The sequence below is a fragment of the Myxocyprinus asiaticus genome, chromosome 37 (assembly GCF_019703515.2).
Source record: "Myxocyprinus asiaticus isolate MX2 ecotype Aquarium Trade chromosome 37, UBuf_Myxa_2, whole genome shotgun sequence".
Lineage (NCBI taxonomy): Eukaryota > Metazoa > Chordata > Actinopteri > Cypriniformes > Catostomidae > Myxocyprinus > Myxocyprinus asiaticus.
Window position 1 is genome coordinate 7,599,000 of NC_059380.1, and position 13,501 is coordinate 7,612,500.

The 13,501-nt window shown below is 40.7% G+C and overlaps 1 protein-coding gene across 1 annotated transcript in view; it reads right to left on the minus strand.

Moving 5' to 3' along the window:
- Positions 1–6,329: 6,329 nt before the first annotated feature.
- Positions 6,330–13,501, minus strand: part of LOC127427969 (uncharacterized) — a 13,940-nt gene continuing 6,768 nt past the window's right edge. The window contains exons 6-17 of the mRNA XM_051675974.1: positions 13,472–13,501; positions 13,310–13,341; positions 13,060–13,230; positions 12,286–12,348; positions 12,124–12,153; positions 11,960–12,040; positions 11,545–11,709; positions 10,804–11,034; positions 9,285–9,359; positions 8,953–9,045; positions 8,367–8,477; positions 6,330–8,245 (exon numbers count right to left, since the gene is read on the minus strand). The exon at positions 13,472–13,501 is cut by the window's right edge and continues 53 nt beyond it. Coding sequence (XP_051531934.1) covers positions 7,769–8,245; positions 8,367–8,477; positions 8,953–9,045; positions 9,285–9,359; positions 10,804–11,034; positions 11,545–11,709; positions 11,960–12,040; positions 12,124–12,153; positions 12,286–12,348; positions 13,060–13,230; positions 13,310–13,341; positions 13,472–13,501 — 1,559 coding nt within the window. The 3' untranslated portion in view covers positions 6,330–7,768. The remainder of the gene's footprint in view (positions 8,246–8,366; positions 8,478–8,952; positions 9,046–9,284; positions 9,360–10,803; positions 11,035–11,544; positions 11,710–11,959; positions 12,041–12,123; positions 12,154–12,285; positions 12,349–13,059; positions 13,231–13,309; positions 13,342–13,471) is intronic.

Sequence of the window (13,501 nt, forward strand, 5' to 3'; positions counted from 1 at the left end):
ATCCCAGCTGCAGTGAATTGTGCAACTAAAATCCCAATAATAACCAGAAAAAAAAGAAGATTTGAAGCATAACGCAGGACTATGAACATGCTTGAAATACACACTTATTTCGGGACTCTTACTGTAAAATGACAGAGACTTGGCTCAGTTACAATGCTCTATATTTAGCCATTTACCAAATTAGACTTTTTATGCCTATATATTCACCAGATTATGGATTTCATATATATATATATATATATATATATATATATATATATATATATATATATATATATATATAGTCACATATTTCACCAAATAAGGTTTTTTATTAAGTTTGAGAGACAATGTATGTGATGACAGCACAGGTCTCCATAGTCTATAGGCAACTATCAGCATAGATTTTTTCAGATAACCTATAGTTCCAAAAAGCAACTATCGGCAACGATTAATCGGTAAAACTGATATATTGGTCTACCTCTACTATTAACCACAGTTTTTTTTTTTTTTTTTACAATGGTTTTACTATAGTAATATTGTAGACTGTAGTAACCAATAGTTTATGGTGGAAATTATGGTTTTACTATAGCAATATTGTGGTAACCATGACTGTAGTTGGCTAACCATGTTTTTTTGTTTGGCGAAAACTATGGTTCCCTTACAATTCAGTTCACTCGACATTGCGTCATGCTGACGCATATGGGAAATCCTTTTCCGATGACCTAGTTGAAACCCTTCTACAATAACGCCACTCCTAAGATTGGCTATGGTGTTTAAGCCCCGCCCTTTTAGGCGTGAAGCTGTCCGGTATATAAACAGGCACGTAAACACCATTCCTCAGAATTTTCTTCCTTCGTGACTGCGAGCATCTCTCTCGTCTAGAAGCCCTCTACAACTTCCCCTTTGACATACATGAGTCAGCGGGTGGGATCTTTATGGCAACCAGAAGCCTCTCCACTCCCCTGCAGTGTTCCGGCAAACATTTACTCTGCCTCGCTGCTTGATGCTACACTAGTAAATGGGCCGCTTTACCATCCTGATTCCCTGCAGCGCTTCGGCAGGAGTTTTGTATCCTTATAAGCTTATTGTTGATATTGTGTGTATATATATATATATATATATATATCACAAAAGAGTATGTACACGTCTTTTTAAAGACGTCGTTCCGCAAGTGTTCCAAGCAGCACATCCAGTCGTCAGACGGTCATGAGAGCTGTGTTCATTGCTTGAGCCGCAGCAACTCCGAAGCAGCTCATATGGAGACAGATTGCCCTCACTGTGAGAGCACAAGTCTCAAGACGCTTCGCTCTCGGATCGACATCGTTCTGAGGGACGATTCCACCTCACAGGCTCTCCCACTTGCCCCTTCTGTGACTCCCGAGGGATCACACGAGGGGGTACAGTGGGGCCGAGAGGCTGAGCTAGATGAATCAGAGGTGGATCTCATGCTGGCGCAAGCCCTGCAAGCCCCTCGTCTTCTCTTGAAGCGGCTCTGCCTATATAGTATATGTGTGACGAGCTCCGGTCCTCTGTTGAGCGCGGGACCTCGTTACGTTTGGCGGTTCTGACGATGAAGATGATGCCATGTCCCTCGCAGCATCAGAGACTGCAAATGGTCCAATGTTGTTGAGTGATTCCCTCCTAAAATAATGAGTACAGCTTCCCGGGGGTGAGTGGCGCTAAGTCTCATCTAGCAAGCGAGCCGACGCACCCGTTATACCGCTCTGCAGATGCGTGGTGGGTCTACATGGCTACACTATTCAGTTAATACGCCGGCCACCTCTCTCCCAGTTTGAAATTAATCTTCCCTTCCGAATTCACTAGGTGGGGAAATTAAGAATTATTAATCACACTTGAGGCATGTATTGAATACTGTGCACAACCACTTCCCGGTGGTGAGCGGCGCTCAGTCTCATCTAGCGAGCGAGCCAGCACGCCGGTTTCCTGCTCCGTGGATGAGGGGCGGCCCCTCATGGCCATGTCCGACTGGGTTTTAAAGACGGTCGGACATGGCTGCACGATTCAGTTCGTACGCCGGCCACCTTGCTCCCAGTGTGATGTTAATCTTCCCTCCCGAATTCACTAAGTAGGGAAATTAATCACTTGGTGTGTATTGGATGCTATCAATGCCCTGTGTGGTCTGTGACATCCTAATTATTTTCCTTCCTCCGGGACTGGGATGTTACTCAAAATGTTGTTTCTGTGTATTGCGTTCAATAAGAACGTTCTCACAAAAGAGTAAAGCACTCACTGCATGAGTTGCACACACATTCTGCTACACGTTCCAATATGGAATGCTAAAAGGGTCATATTTCACCAATCAATCAATCAATCAATCAGTTTTATTTCTATAGCACATTTAAAAACAACACATATTGACCAAAGTGCTTCACTTTATAGCATAAACATATCATATACATACAGAATGTAGAAAATACAATAACACATAATAAAATAAGCAACCCGCATTAAGCACAGTTAAAAGCAAGTGAAAAAAGGTGAGTCTTCAAATAAGATTTAAAAACATCGGCTGATGTACAGGACCTGATATGTAGTGGATGGCTATTCCAAAGCCATGGAGCCGCCACTGAAAAGGCCCGATCTCCCTTTGACTTAAGACGGGACTTGAGTATCATTAAAAGTATACTCTGCGAAGACATTAATAGTCTAGAAGGCATGTGATGCTGAAGGAGATCCGTAATACAGGGAGGAGCCTACCAATAATGGTGTCCTATCATCCACAGTCCCATTAACAAATGGGGTGTGATGGTGCAGTATGCAGAAAATTCACAATCTCCTCGCAGAAAGCGCAATAGGGATTGTTTAGAACTGCAATGCTACATGCTCCAATCTGCAATGCCAAAAGTGTAATATTTCACCAATGGTGTACTGCCATCCACAGTCCCATTTATAAATGGGGTGTGAAGGTACGGCGTGCAGAAAATCCACAATATCCTCACACAAAATGTGATAGAGATTGTTTAGAACTGTAATACCCCATGGTCTGTCCCTAGCTCCTCGCACATTCACAAAGTGCATCAATGCGGCACTCGCCCCTCTGAAACTGAGCGGCGTGTGCATTTTGAACTACCTCGACAATTGGCAATTACTGGCCCAATCAAAGGCTCTTTTATGCCAGCACAGGGACTTATTGCTCCAACATCTGAACAGCCTGGGCCTCAATGTCAACTGGGTGAAGAACACACTCTCCCACAGCCAACAAATCTCTTTTTTGGGAGTCCGTCTCGACTCCATGAGCAAGCGTTCGCATCTCACGAGCGAGTGCATTCAGGCCATTCTCCAGTGTCTGTCTCAGTTCAAGCTGGGGAGAACACTTCATCTGAAGCTGTTTCAAAAAGCATTGGGGCTTATGGCGGTGACATCCGCCATCGCTCCATTAGGTGTTTTACCCATGAGATCTCTTCAGTGCTGGCTCAAGCACCGTGTGCCATGGCATGCCTGGCACCAAGGACGCATGTGCATTGCTATATCTCGCCGCTGTCTAGCTACTATAGCAACTTGGACAGCTCCTGCTTTCTACCGGCAAGGTGTCATGCTGGGGCAGGTTTTCAGGTGGAAAGTGGTGACTACGGAAGCTTCCAACATAGGTTGGTGTGCATTGTGCAACGGATGCCCCACCTTCGGTACATGGACAGGTGCGAAGAGGGCGTGGCACATCCACCGCCTGGAGCTGTCGGCTGTTTTCCTAGCTTTGAAGGCTTTTCAATCCGAAATAGCAAATTATCATGTTCTGATTTGCGTGGACAACACGACAGTTGTGGCATACATAAACCGTAAAGGCGGAATTCATTCCCAGCCAATGATGAGACTGACACATCGCCGCCTCCTGTGGAGCGAGCGCCGTCTCCTCTCCCTGCGGGCGACATACACCGATCAGCCACAACATTAAAGCCACCTGCTTAATATTGTATAGGTCCCCCTCATGCCACAAAAACAGCGCCAACCCACATCTCAGAACAGCATTCTGAGATGCTATTCTTCTCACCACAATTGCACAGAGTGGTTATCTGAGTTTCCATAGACTTTGTCAGTTCGAACCAGTCTGGCCATTCTCTGTTGACCTCTCTCATCAACAAGGCATTTCCATCAACAGAACTGCTGCTCACTGGATGTTTTTTTGTTTTTGGCACCATTCAGAGTAAATTCTAGAGACTGTTGTGTGTGAAAATCCCAGGAGATCAGCAGTTACAGAAATACTCAAATCAGCCCATCTGCCACCAACAATCATGCCATGGTCCAAATCACTGAAATCAAATTTTTTCCCCATTCTTATGACCCGTCTCTGCATGATTTTATGCACTGCACTGCTACCATACGATTGGCTGATTAGATAATCGCATGGATGATTGCTGATGCCAGATGGGCTGGTTTGAGTATTTCTGTAACTGCTTATCTCCTTTTTTTGTTAATGCATGATTTTCTGTAAAGCTGCTTTGAAACGATGTGTGTTGTGAAAAGCGCTATACAAATAAATATGACTTGACTCAGATAACAGCTCTGTATAACTGTGGTGAGAAGAATAGCATCTCAGAATACTATTCTGAGATGTGGTTTGGTGCTGTTTTGGCAGCACGAGGAGGAACTACACAATATTAAGCAGGTGGTTTTAATATTGTGGCTGATCGGTGTATGTCCCAGGACATCTGAATTACGTTGCGGACCTGTTGTCAAGTCAAGGAGCGATGCCGAGAGAATGGAGACTTCATCCTCAGACTTTCCTGAGGATTTGGCTGGTACTCCAAGTCCCAAGCTCTGCAATGCAATGGCCCACAAATGGCCTGCGAAATGCAAATACACGTTTCCCCCGGTGTGCCTCCTTCACTCTATCATTTACAAAGTCAGAAAGGACAAGGAAACGATTCTATTGGTTGCGCCGACCACGAGATGCCTTTACGCACAAAAATGGAATGTGTTCACTGATTGGTGTTTCACATGGCAAAGACCCAGGAAACTGCCCTATACATGAAATTATCAAATTTCTTCAAGAGCGACTAGACGCAGGACTCACTCCGTCAACGCTCAAATTTTATGTGGCGAATATATCTGCATATCACGCACCTGAAGCCGCCGCCACTATAGGCAAACATGATTTAATCATAAGTTCCTTAGAGGAGCAAGACGGTTAAATCCACCTCAGCCGGCTACAGTTTTGACTTGGGACCTAACATTGGTCCTAAATGCATGTACTGAGTTGTAAGGGAACGTCTCGGTTCCGCAAGTAACCTCGGTTCCCTGAGATGAAGGGAACAGCAAACGCTGGCCGCACTACAAGACTCAGAGTTCTTTTGAGGTGCGAGCGATGCGCTCCTTGTCCCTCAGTCAGAAAATTCTGAGGCATGGTGTTTGCGCGCCTGCTTTTATAGCGAACAGCTTCGTGCCTAAAAGGGCGGGGCTCAAACACCATAGCCAATATTAGAATATTGCTGTTATTGTAGAGAGGTTTCAACTAGGCTGTGTGGAAGGACACTCCCTATATGCGTTAGCATATCGTCTCAGGGAACCGAGGTTACATATGTAACAGAGACATTTTGATGAACATTTCAGTCAAGAAACTTGTTTAAAATTAGAAAAAATAGCAGACTTATACAGTCAGCCAGTTTAGCTATAAAGCTAATGATCAGGAACATTTTCAGCTGTTGATATTTAACAAGACACTACACATTTATAACCAAGAGAAAATGATACGAACCTTAAATCACAGAATTCCTCTGATGATGACCATTTCTTTAAAAGTTTGCGGGATTGGAGCTTATCTGTAAGTGCTTGATTCCATGCTCATGAGAGCGCTGTGACTCTGGTACCGCCCTGATAGTAAAGCGAAGTGTGATTGGTTGAAGATAGAACCTGCTATGATTGGTCTGAGTAATGTGGCCATTATCTGATTGGCGTGAGTAGACGATGGGTGGAGTCCACCTATTTGTAGATTTGTGTGCAAGTCTCGACACTAGATTTGTTTCAAAATAGGCAAATGCGTGTAGCGATCCGCAAATGCACAGGTAGTGATCCACAAATAAATGCATGCAATTCACAAATGAATGCTGGACAGAGTTGTGCTTGTGAGTTAAAAAAATATATTTGTAAATAATTTTTTATTTGCAAATCTTATTATATTTATTTGTGAATTCACTTTGTTTTTGTGAAACTCCTAACATAACGAGTTTCACCCTGAAAAAAAGGTTGGGAACCATTGCTCTAAAGGGCTCCGTACAGCCTTAACCGTATGAAGAAGTGGAATTTACTCTTCTCATAAATCAAAAACGAGTGAGGCTTCTTATTTTAATGCACTTCATTTGAGTGAGACATTATTACAGAGATAATGGCAGCCATCAAACTGATAATATGATTTATTAAATAAAGAGAATTATCGGATTATTTATATGAAAGCACATACAAACACAATTCAGAATGTTCTGTAACAGGAAATGAAAATTTGAGAAAATTCTGGAACCAAAAAGACAAGTTTATATAAAAAAAATTATCACTAGAATTGATCTATCCGATTTAACTGCCATAAGTTTCGCAGTATGTACAAAATTGTCTATTCAAAACAAAGAGCAGCCTCATCCCATATCAAACAGCAAATATTAAATCTTTCAACACATATGGATCTTCCATCTGATTAATGCATTCTGAAAAATCCCCCCTGAGAAGTACATAAGCATTAGAACTATGACCATGTATAGACATTATTGGTGTGAGGAATTAAACCAGAATTGATGTTTAACGATGGTGTGAAACATGATTCACTTAAACTTCAATTCTGTAAACTATTACAAGCTTAGTGCATGGCATGATGTACAGTTAAACTGAACGGTCAGGGTTCAAAATGTATCGTTAGCCATTGTGGGTGAAAAAAAAGATGTTTATATACTAGATGGTAAAAAAATAATCTTGGCGGTCAGGATGCAGCAATGGCTATTAAACCTAAATAGGGGGTAATAACAGAGTAAGAGCTAGAACACAACATGATTTATAATTGTACCGTATGTTCATAATTTGTGATTCAGTGGTTTGAAGCAACAAAGCATTCATTTGAAAGTCAATGTAATGTTCGTATCCCTCTGAAAAAATCATAAAGTGTGCTTCAATATTTATATTTTGGAGGAGGAAGATATTTAATCTTGTAATTTGACTGGAATAGTTCATAACTGGCAAAAATAGGAGGAGTATTACTTAAATGAAAATTCTATGATAATTTACTCACACTTATGTCATTCCAAACCTGTATGACTTTCTTATGTAGAACACAAAAAATGTATATATACTAACTGCAATGATAGTTCATAGCAAATTACTTTAAAACATAAAAAAGGACCATAAAAGTAGCGGTTTGTTCATTAGATTTAAGGTTTATCGCTAAAAACAACTCAAGTTCTCACGTGAACACGCTTCTCCCATGCACTCATGAACGCACGACAGACATCAAGATTTTCACTGAAAAATGAATGCTTTTCGGGTTATTTCTCATTAAAACCCTATCGTATGTCTTCAGAAGACTCGGAATAAGTCACAGGAGCCTCATGGACAACTATTGTGATACTTTTGGGTGCTTTTTTAAAGTTTAAAGTGAGTTGCACACTATCAATTGCCATTATATTGAATAGAAAGACCAGAAAATTCATTAAGATTTTGCTCTTGGGTTCCGCATATGAAAAAAAGGAGTCATACTGGTTTGAAACAACATGAAGGTGAGCAAATGATGACAATTGTCATGTTTGGGTAAACTATTCCTTTCAGACCTGTTCTTATGTGCTGAACATTTTCTCTATGCCTGCTGTGGTGTTGAGCATTTTGGACAGCGTTCTGCCTCTGGTAAAATGAGGAAGTCGCAGGTTGCCGCCCGCTCAGGAAGAACCGGCTCTGGTCCAGGTGGAGAACCTTTGTTCGCAAAGCCCTGGCAGACAGCATGCTTTTCCAGATCCTCGAGGAGGGCAATGATCTCTGTCGTTGTGGTGAGAAGAGGTGGATGGCTGTCGTAGAGTTTGTGGGTGGGTAAGAGGGGCTGTTCCTGGACGCTGATGTGGTAGTGGAAGTTAGGCTCGATATGAACGATGGTGTCTGCCATAGTGGAGCGCTTGGAGCACTGCATTAGCTGCAACTGTGGCCCCTCCTTTGCAACGCAGTACCAGAGGACAGGAAGTACCGTGCTGCGAAGAGACCTCAGGAGCTGCATCAGCTCGTGATCGAGGTCAATACCTTTGGTGGCAAGGTCATTGTCAGCCATACTGAATATCTGGGTGATCTGCAAAAGCCAGCATACAAAGCTTGTCTTGGATGTGGAGTAATACTTGTTGTTAATTCAATGACAGCCATACCATTCACAATTTGTGTAATCACGGCAATTTCCATAAAATGGTCCTTACCGATGGGGAAGACTCGAACTCCTGTTCAACAGCACCAGATCCATAGCTTGGGGGAAATGGCATTATCTCGCATCTTGCTGCAGGAAGGACATCTTGCTGAAATTCTGGTCTCTATAAATAAAGAGAAAATAATAATAGTGTAATCAGACCTAGTAAACACAGCATACAATTAATGGCTCTATAATGTGCATTGAAACCCTTGTTTTGCTGAGCATAACCTGTTTTTATTGGGCATACCTTTCAGCCACCTGAGCAGATACTGTGTACTAATATTTTGTTTTGTTGCCATGATTTCTTGTGGAAACGCTGCCCCATTCATTTAGCTCTGATTCAAAAACGTAAACTTTTTACACACTTTTTAAAATTTTCCCTCTGGGAACAACATCCGAAGTGTGCACGCACAGCTTAGAAGGAACACTCATTGAAGAAATACTGAATTGTTTACGGATTTTTATTTTTACCAGCAAAAACGCACCTCAGATGAACTTACAAGCTATATTAATTTTCCACTAGCCTATCTGTTCTTTCACTTCATTTATTTTTTTCATTTGTTGAAGCTTAAGAAAAACAACCATAAGGAGCTTACAACAGACAGAAGGCCTCTGCTATTGATGCCACTGCCTTGAAGCCCATTTTCTTTGATCATTTCTGCCCTTCCAACGAACAGCTGGGGGCTGATCTTCTCAAGACATGGGGGATGACAGAGAAATGAGATATAAACATATTTGTAAAGGTCTAATAAAATAAAAAAATATTGGAACTGAATCAGAGCTCAGAGCTGCATGCCTCTATCCAAAAAATCTCTGCTAAGAAAAGCAGCTCTAGGATCAGTTTTTGGAATCATCATTACTTTATGATTAATATTGCATCGATAGAATAAAGCTGATCTTCAGGGTTTCACTAATGGCGTGAACATACCTCAACTTTTTGGGAGCTGTAGAGTGGGATGTGGTTAAGCATATAACTGTTTGGAATGTCAGAATAACTGTAGGCCTATGTCAACAAAACAGGAAAACACTGTTGTTGAAAAAAGAAAAAAAAAAAAAAACATAAACTTGGAGAGTTTACGTGTTGGTTTGACAAAGCCTTGTCTGAAGTTTAAAATTGTTTTAAAAGCTTGAAGTTTGAGGATTCTATCTAGATACAAAGATCTTTTAGCATCAGTCAGGTCAATTAAGAAAAATAAAGACTACCAAGTCAGAATGGGCTGAGGTTATGGTGACCAGATGACTACCTCCATTATTTTCTCAGGGCATTTTATAGAGGATAAGATGCTGTTATCTTTATTTGCGCTGGAACACGCAGTCCATAAAAAGTCAACAATACTGAAATGATCGTTTCGGATGGGATTAAAATCAATGAGAAGCTCTGGGATATCCCTGTATAAAACAAATCCCGTCCGAACAGGGTTTATTACATCACATGGCTCCTTGATACAGGGTTGCGATTTTACTGACGGTATGTCAGAGGCTGTATATTAGGAAGGGAATGCATTTTTTGCTACTTGATTACCTGTGCTTTACGACTATTATCATCCCTCCCTCCCTGGTTTTTGGCTTCAAGCAGGTGAGTAAACTTTTCTTGTGGACTGACAGAGGTGGGAAGGGAAAAGACTGGCACAGCAGAAAAAGCACAGCTGATTCAGAGACTACGGTGTAAACGATTCTCTCATTATTTGTTGCAAGGTTCTTATGACAGAAAAGCACGAAGCAAAACAATGATCAGTTTCGTAAAACATTAGGCCAAGACTGATTATCGGGACAAAAGGCATCCCGACTGTAACTCCGTCGGGACACGGCTCGTAAAATCGTGACTGTCCAACAAAAACCTCAGATGAACTTACAAGTTATATTAATTTCCACTAGCCTATCTGTCCTTTTACTTTAAAAAAAAAAAAAAAATTCCCAGTTTTATTGGGACATCTGGAAACCCTAGCTGAGGTACTGTGCTGAGTTTGGTGGACATAGCTTGACAGCTCTGTATGGTCAGAAATTGTCCATGCAAGTGTATGGATTTGATCATCAGCTATGGAATCAGGCCAAGATGGAATCTACGTGTTTTCTGCGCTAATTTTTAATTTAATTTCGGGGGAAATATAGCAGAACGGATTTAAACTTCAACGCTCTTACGGGTTCATTGTAAATTCACCTGAAATCGTTGTGAAATTAACAAAAATATTTCATTAAGAAACATGCAAGAGGCGGTGTGTAAAACTTTTGTGAATGACAAATGTCGCAATTGTGCAGAAATTTGCCGAGTCTGCGGAGTTCTGCGCACACGGATTTTGTCTGGACTGGCTGATCAGTCAGAACAGTCTGAACTTCTGTGCCAAGTTTGGTGGGTGTAGCTTGAGAGCTTTAGGAGGTGTATAATAACAGTACGTTGGCTTTGTCAAGCCAACATAATTAAATGAATAATTATTACTCCACTACTATACCTTTCCATTATAATTGGGGAAGACGAGCCTGTCTCTTTTCACTATCTGTGCAGAACCTGAGAAAGGCTTTGGGCTCTCATAACGTTCAGCCTCATTATCTGAGACCTCGAAATCCCATGATCTTCTGTTCCTGGGTCTACCACGTGAATATGTGTAACGTGGCCTTGGCCTGCCACGTTCCTCGGGAATAAGCATGTCCGACTGATTCTCATCCATGGGCAGCAAATGCTTCTGTTAAATACAAACGTTGAGACAAAAACGCCATTTAATATGGGTCTGATTCCGATTTCACTTAATTCCTGTTCCTTAACATTTCCGCAATTAAAGTCAACGATAAAAGAATTTAATGATTTTTTTTTAGTACTTTTGAGGCAGTAAACCCCATCCCTAACAAAACTCTGTTCTGATTGAGTATCTTTAAGTACACACTGTCATATGAACTATCAGGTAGTAATTATGCCGATTTAAGTCTCACAAGCCTCGAGTACACATAACACAATAAATTGGTTGATTTCATGTTGGTCTTTTTGGCAGATTCTTTGAAAAGAAGCAGTTCATAAGAGTCATTCGTTCAAAAATCGGAAAGTCAGTAAAACCAAACATCATGGCAAATCATTTGTTCCCAATTTTTTCGTTTTAAATTCCCAACCCTAAGTTTTAAATAATGTATCATACATATCAAAACATAAAAATCAATATAAACACCAATAATACAGTTCAAATTAATGTTTGAAAGCCCACCATAGCCTCTCTTTCACACTGCCGTAGACGGCATTTCTGTCTTTTTTTATTCCTGCCTCCAAACTTGGGTTTGTCCATGCAAAAATCACAGGTTCCACAGTCGGTACGTCGAACACAACCTCTACATTTCCCACAGGACCGGCGACGTAACTTTCCCGCAACCATCTGTAGATCCGGTGAACATGATGAAATAAAGAGAATTTTTGAAAAGCACCAAGGACACCATTTTAAAACGCCCTCATTAGATCTGACACTATGAAATATTTCCAGAATCTAGAGTGCGTAAGCCTCTTACATGACAATTTTCTACATTTAAAGTTTAGTCAGCCAACTATTCTCTTTATGAACTTAATTTTAAATAGTCATCTTTCTATATCTTAATTCCAAAAAGTTACCAAATGGAATCAAGCTCTACCTCATCATAGCCATAGTCACCATCATTACCGCCAAGGAACAGAGACAGATCCTCTGAGTCACTGTACTGTGGCAAGGAGCTCTGTTCACAGGAAAACAATATTTTGATTTACAGCTGATCACAGATACACACTGATCACTTTGTCTATATTAAGTGATTGTTACCTGCGATTCCTCAAAATCTGAGACTGAAGGCTGAAAATAGTAGAAGAGAGAAACAATATGACTAAAATATTTTACAAGCACAATCAAGTAACAGTACACTGTGCGTAAAGAAACAATGAAACCCTGATGAAATCAATATTGCATAAAGAGGTTTCCTCTCACTTTTGAAATATTTGAAGCAGTGCTCAGGGATCCAAATGTGTTTGAAAAGTGTCCTCCTTGTGTCTATGGATTAACAAAAACTTGGTTAAAGAGATTAAAGGAATGTTCTGGGTTCAATACAAGTTAAGCTCAATTGACAGCATTTGTGGCATAATGTTGATTACCACAAAAATTAATTTTGACTCGTCCCTCCTTTTCTTTTAAAAAAAAAAGCAAACAGAGGTTACAGCGAGGCTCTTACAATGGAAGTGAATGGGGCCAATTTTTGGAGGGTTTAAAAGACAGAAATATGAGAGCCTGGGTAGCTCAACGAGTACTGGCACTGACTACCACCTCCGGAATCATGAGTTCAAATCCAGGGCATTCTGAGTGACTCTAGTCAGGCTTCCTAAGCAACCAAATTGGCATTAAAAGTTAAACGTTAAAAGTACGTATTTTAACGTTAATAAATTGGCCCCCATTCACTTCCATTGTAAGTGCCTCACTTTAACCCAGATATTACTTTATTTATTTATTTTTTTAAGAAAAGGAGGGTCAAGTCAAAATTAATTTGAGCTCAACTTGTATTGAACCCGGAATATTCCTTTAAATGTGATGTTAGCCACAAATCACGTAAAACAAAACACAGTACGAGCAAGATAAACATTTTCTACATATGTTGAAGATTTGGATCACCACTAGTAAATTCTATTTTTACACAAACGTGAGATAATAATGAAAAACATCACCAATCCAACAACAAAAATGCACAAAATCAGAATTTAACCACTGTACCTTTCCACTCTTGTCCCTACGGACAGGGTGTAAACATTTTCGTCTGCGACATTTAACGATTTTCCGGGAGCGGATATTCAGTCGAAGCCGAAGCTTGCCATTTCTGCAGCTAACACATTTTCCACAGTCCACCGTAACTTGGCAAGCCCGGCACCGGCCACATGGCACCCACTAAACCCAAAATTAAATCATAAATGTGTTGTCCAACTTTAACAATTGTTAAGGATCACATTAGAAAAAAGTAACATACCTTTTTGTAGGGTTTCCTGCCTCTTGCTATTGCTAAAACAAAAGAAAAACAAATAATTTCGATGATGATAAATGCAATAACACACATGCCAAAACAATAGTTGCTTAATGACCTGCACTCACAAAACAAGCATGAGACATGGTACTTTTTTTTTTTACTTACGTATGTTACACTCAAGCTGGCAGGTCTGGC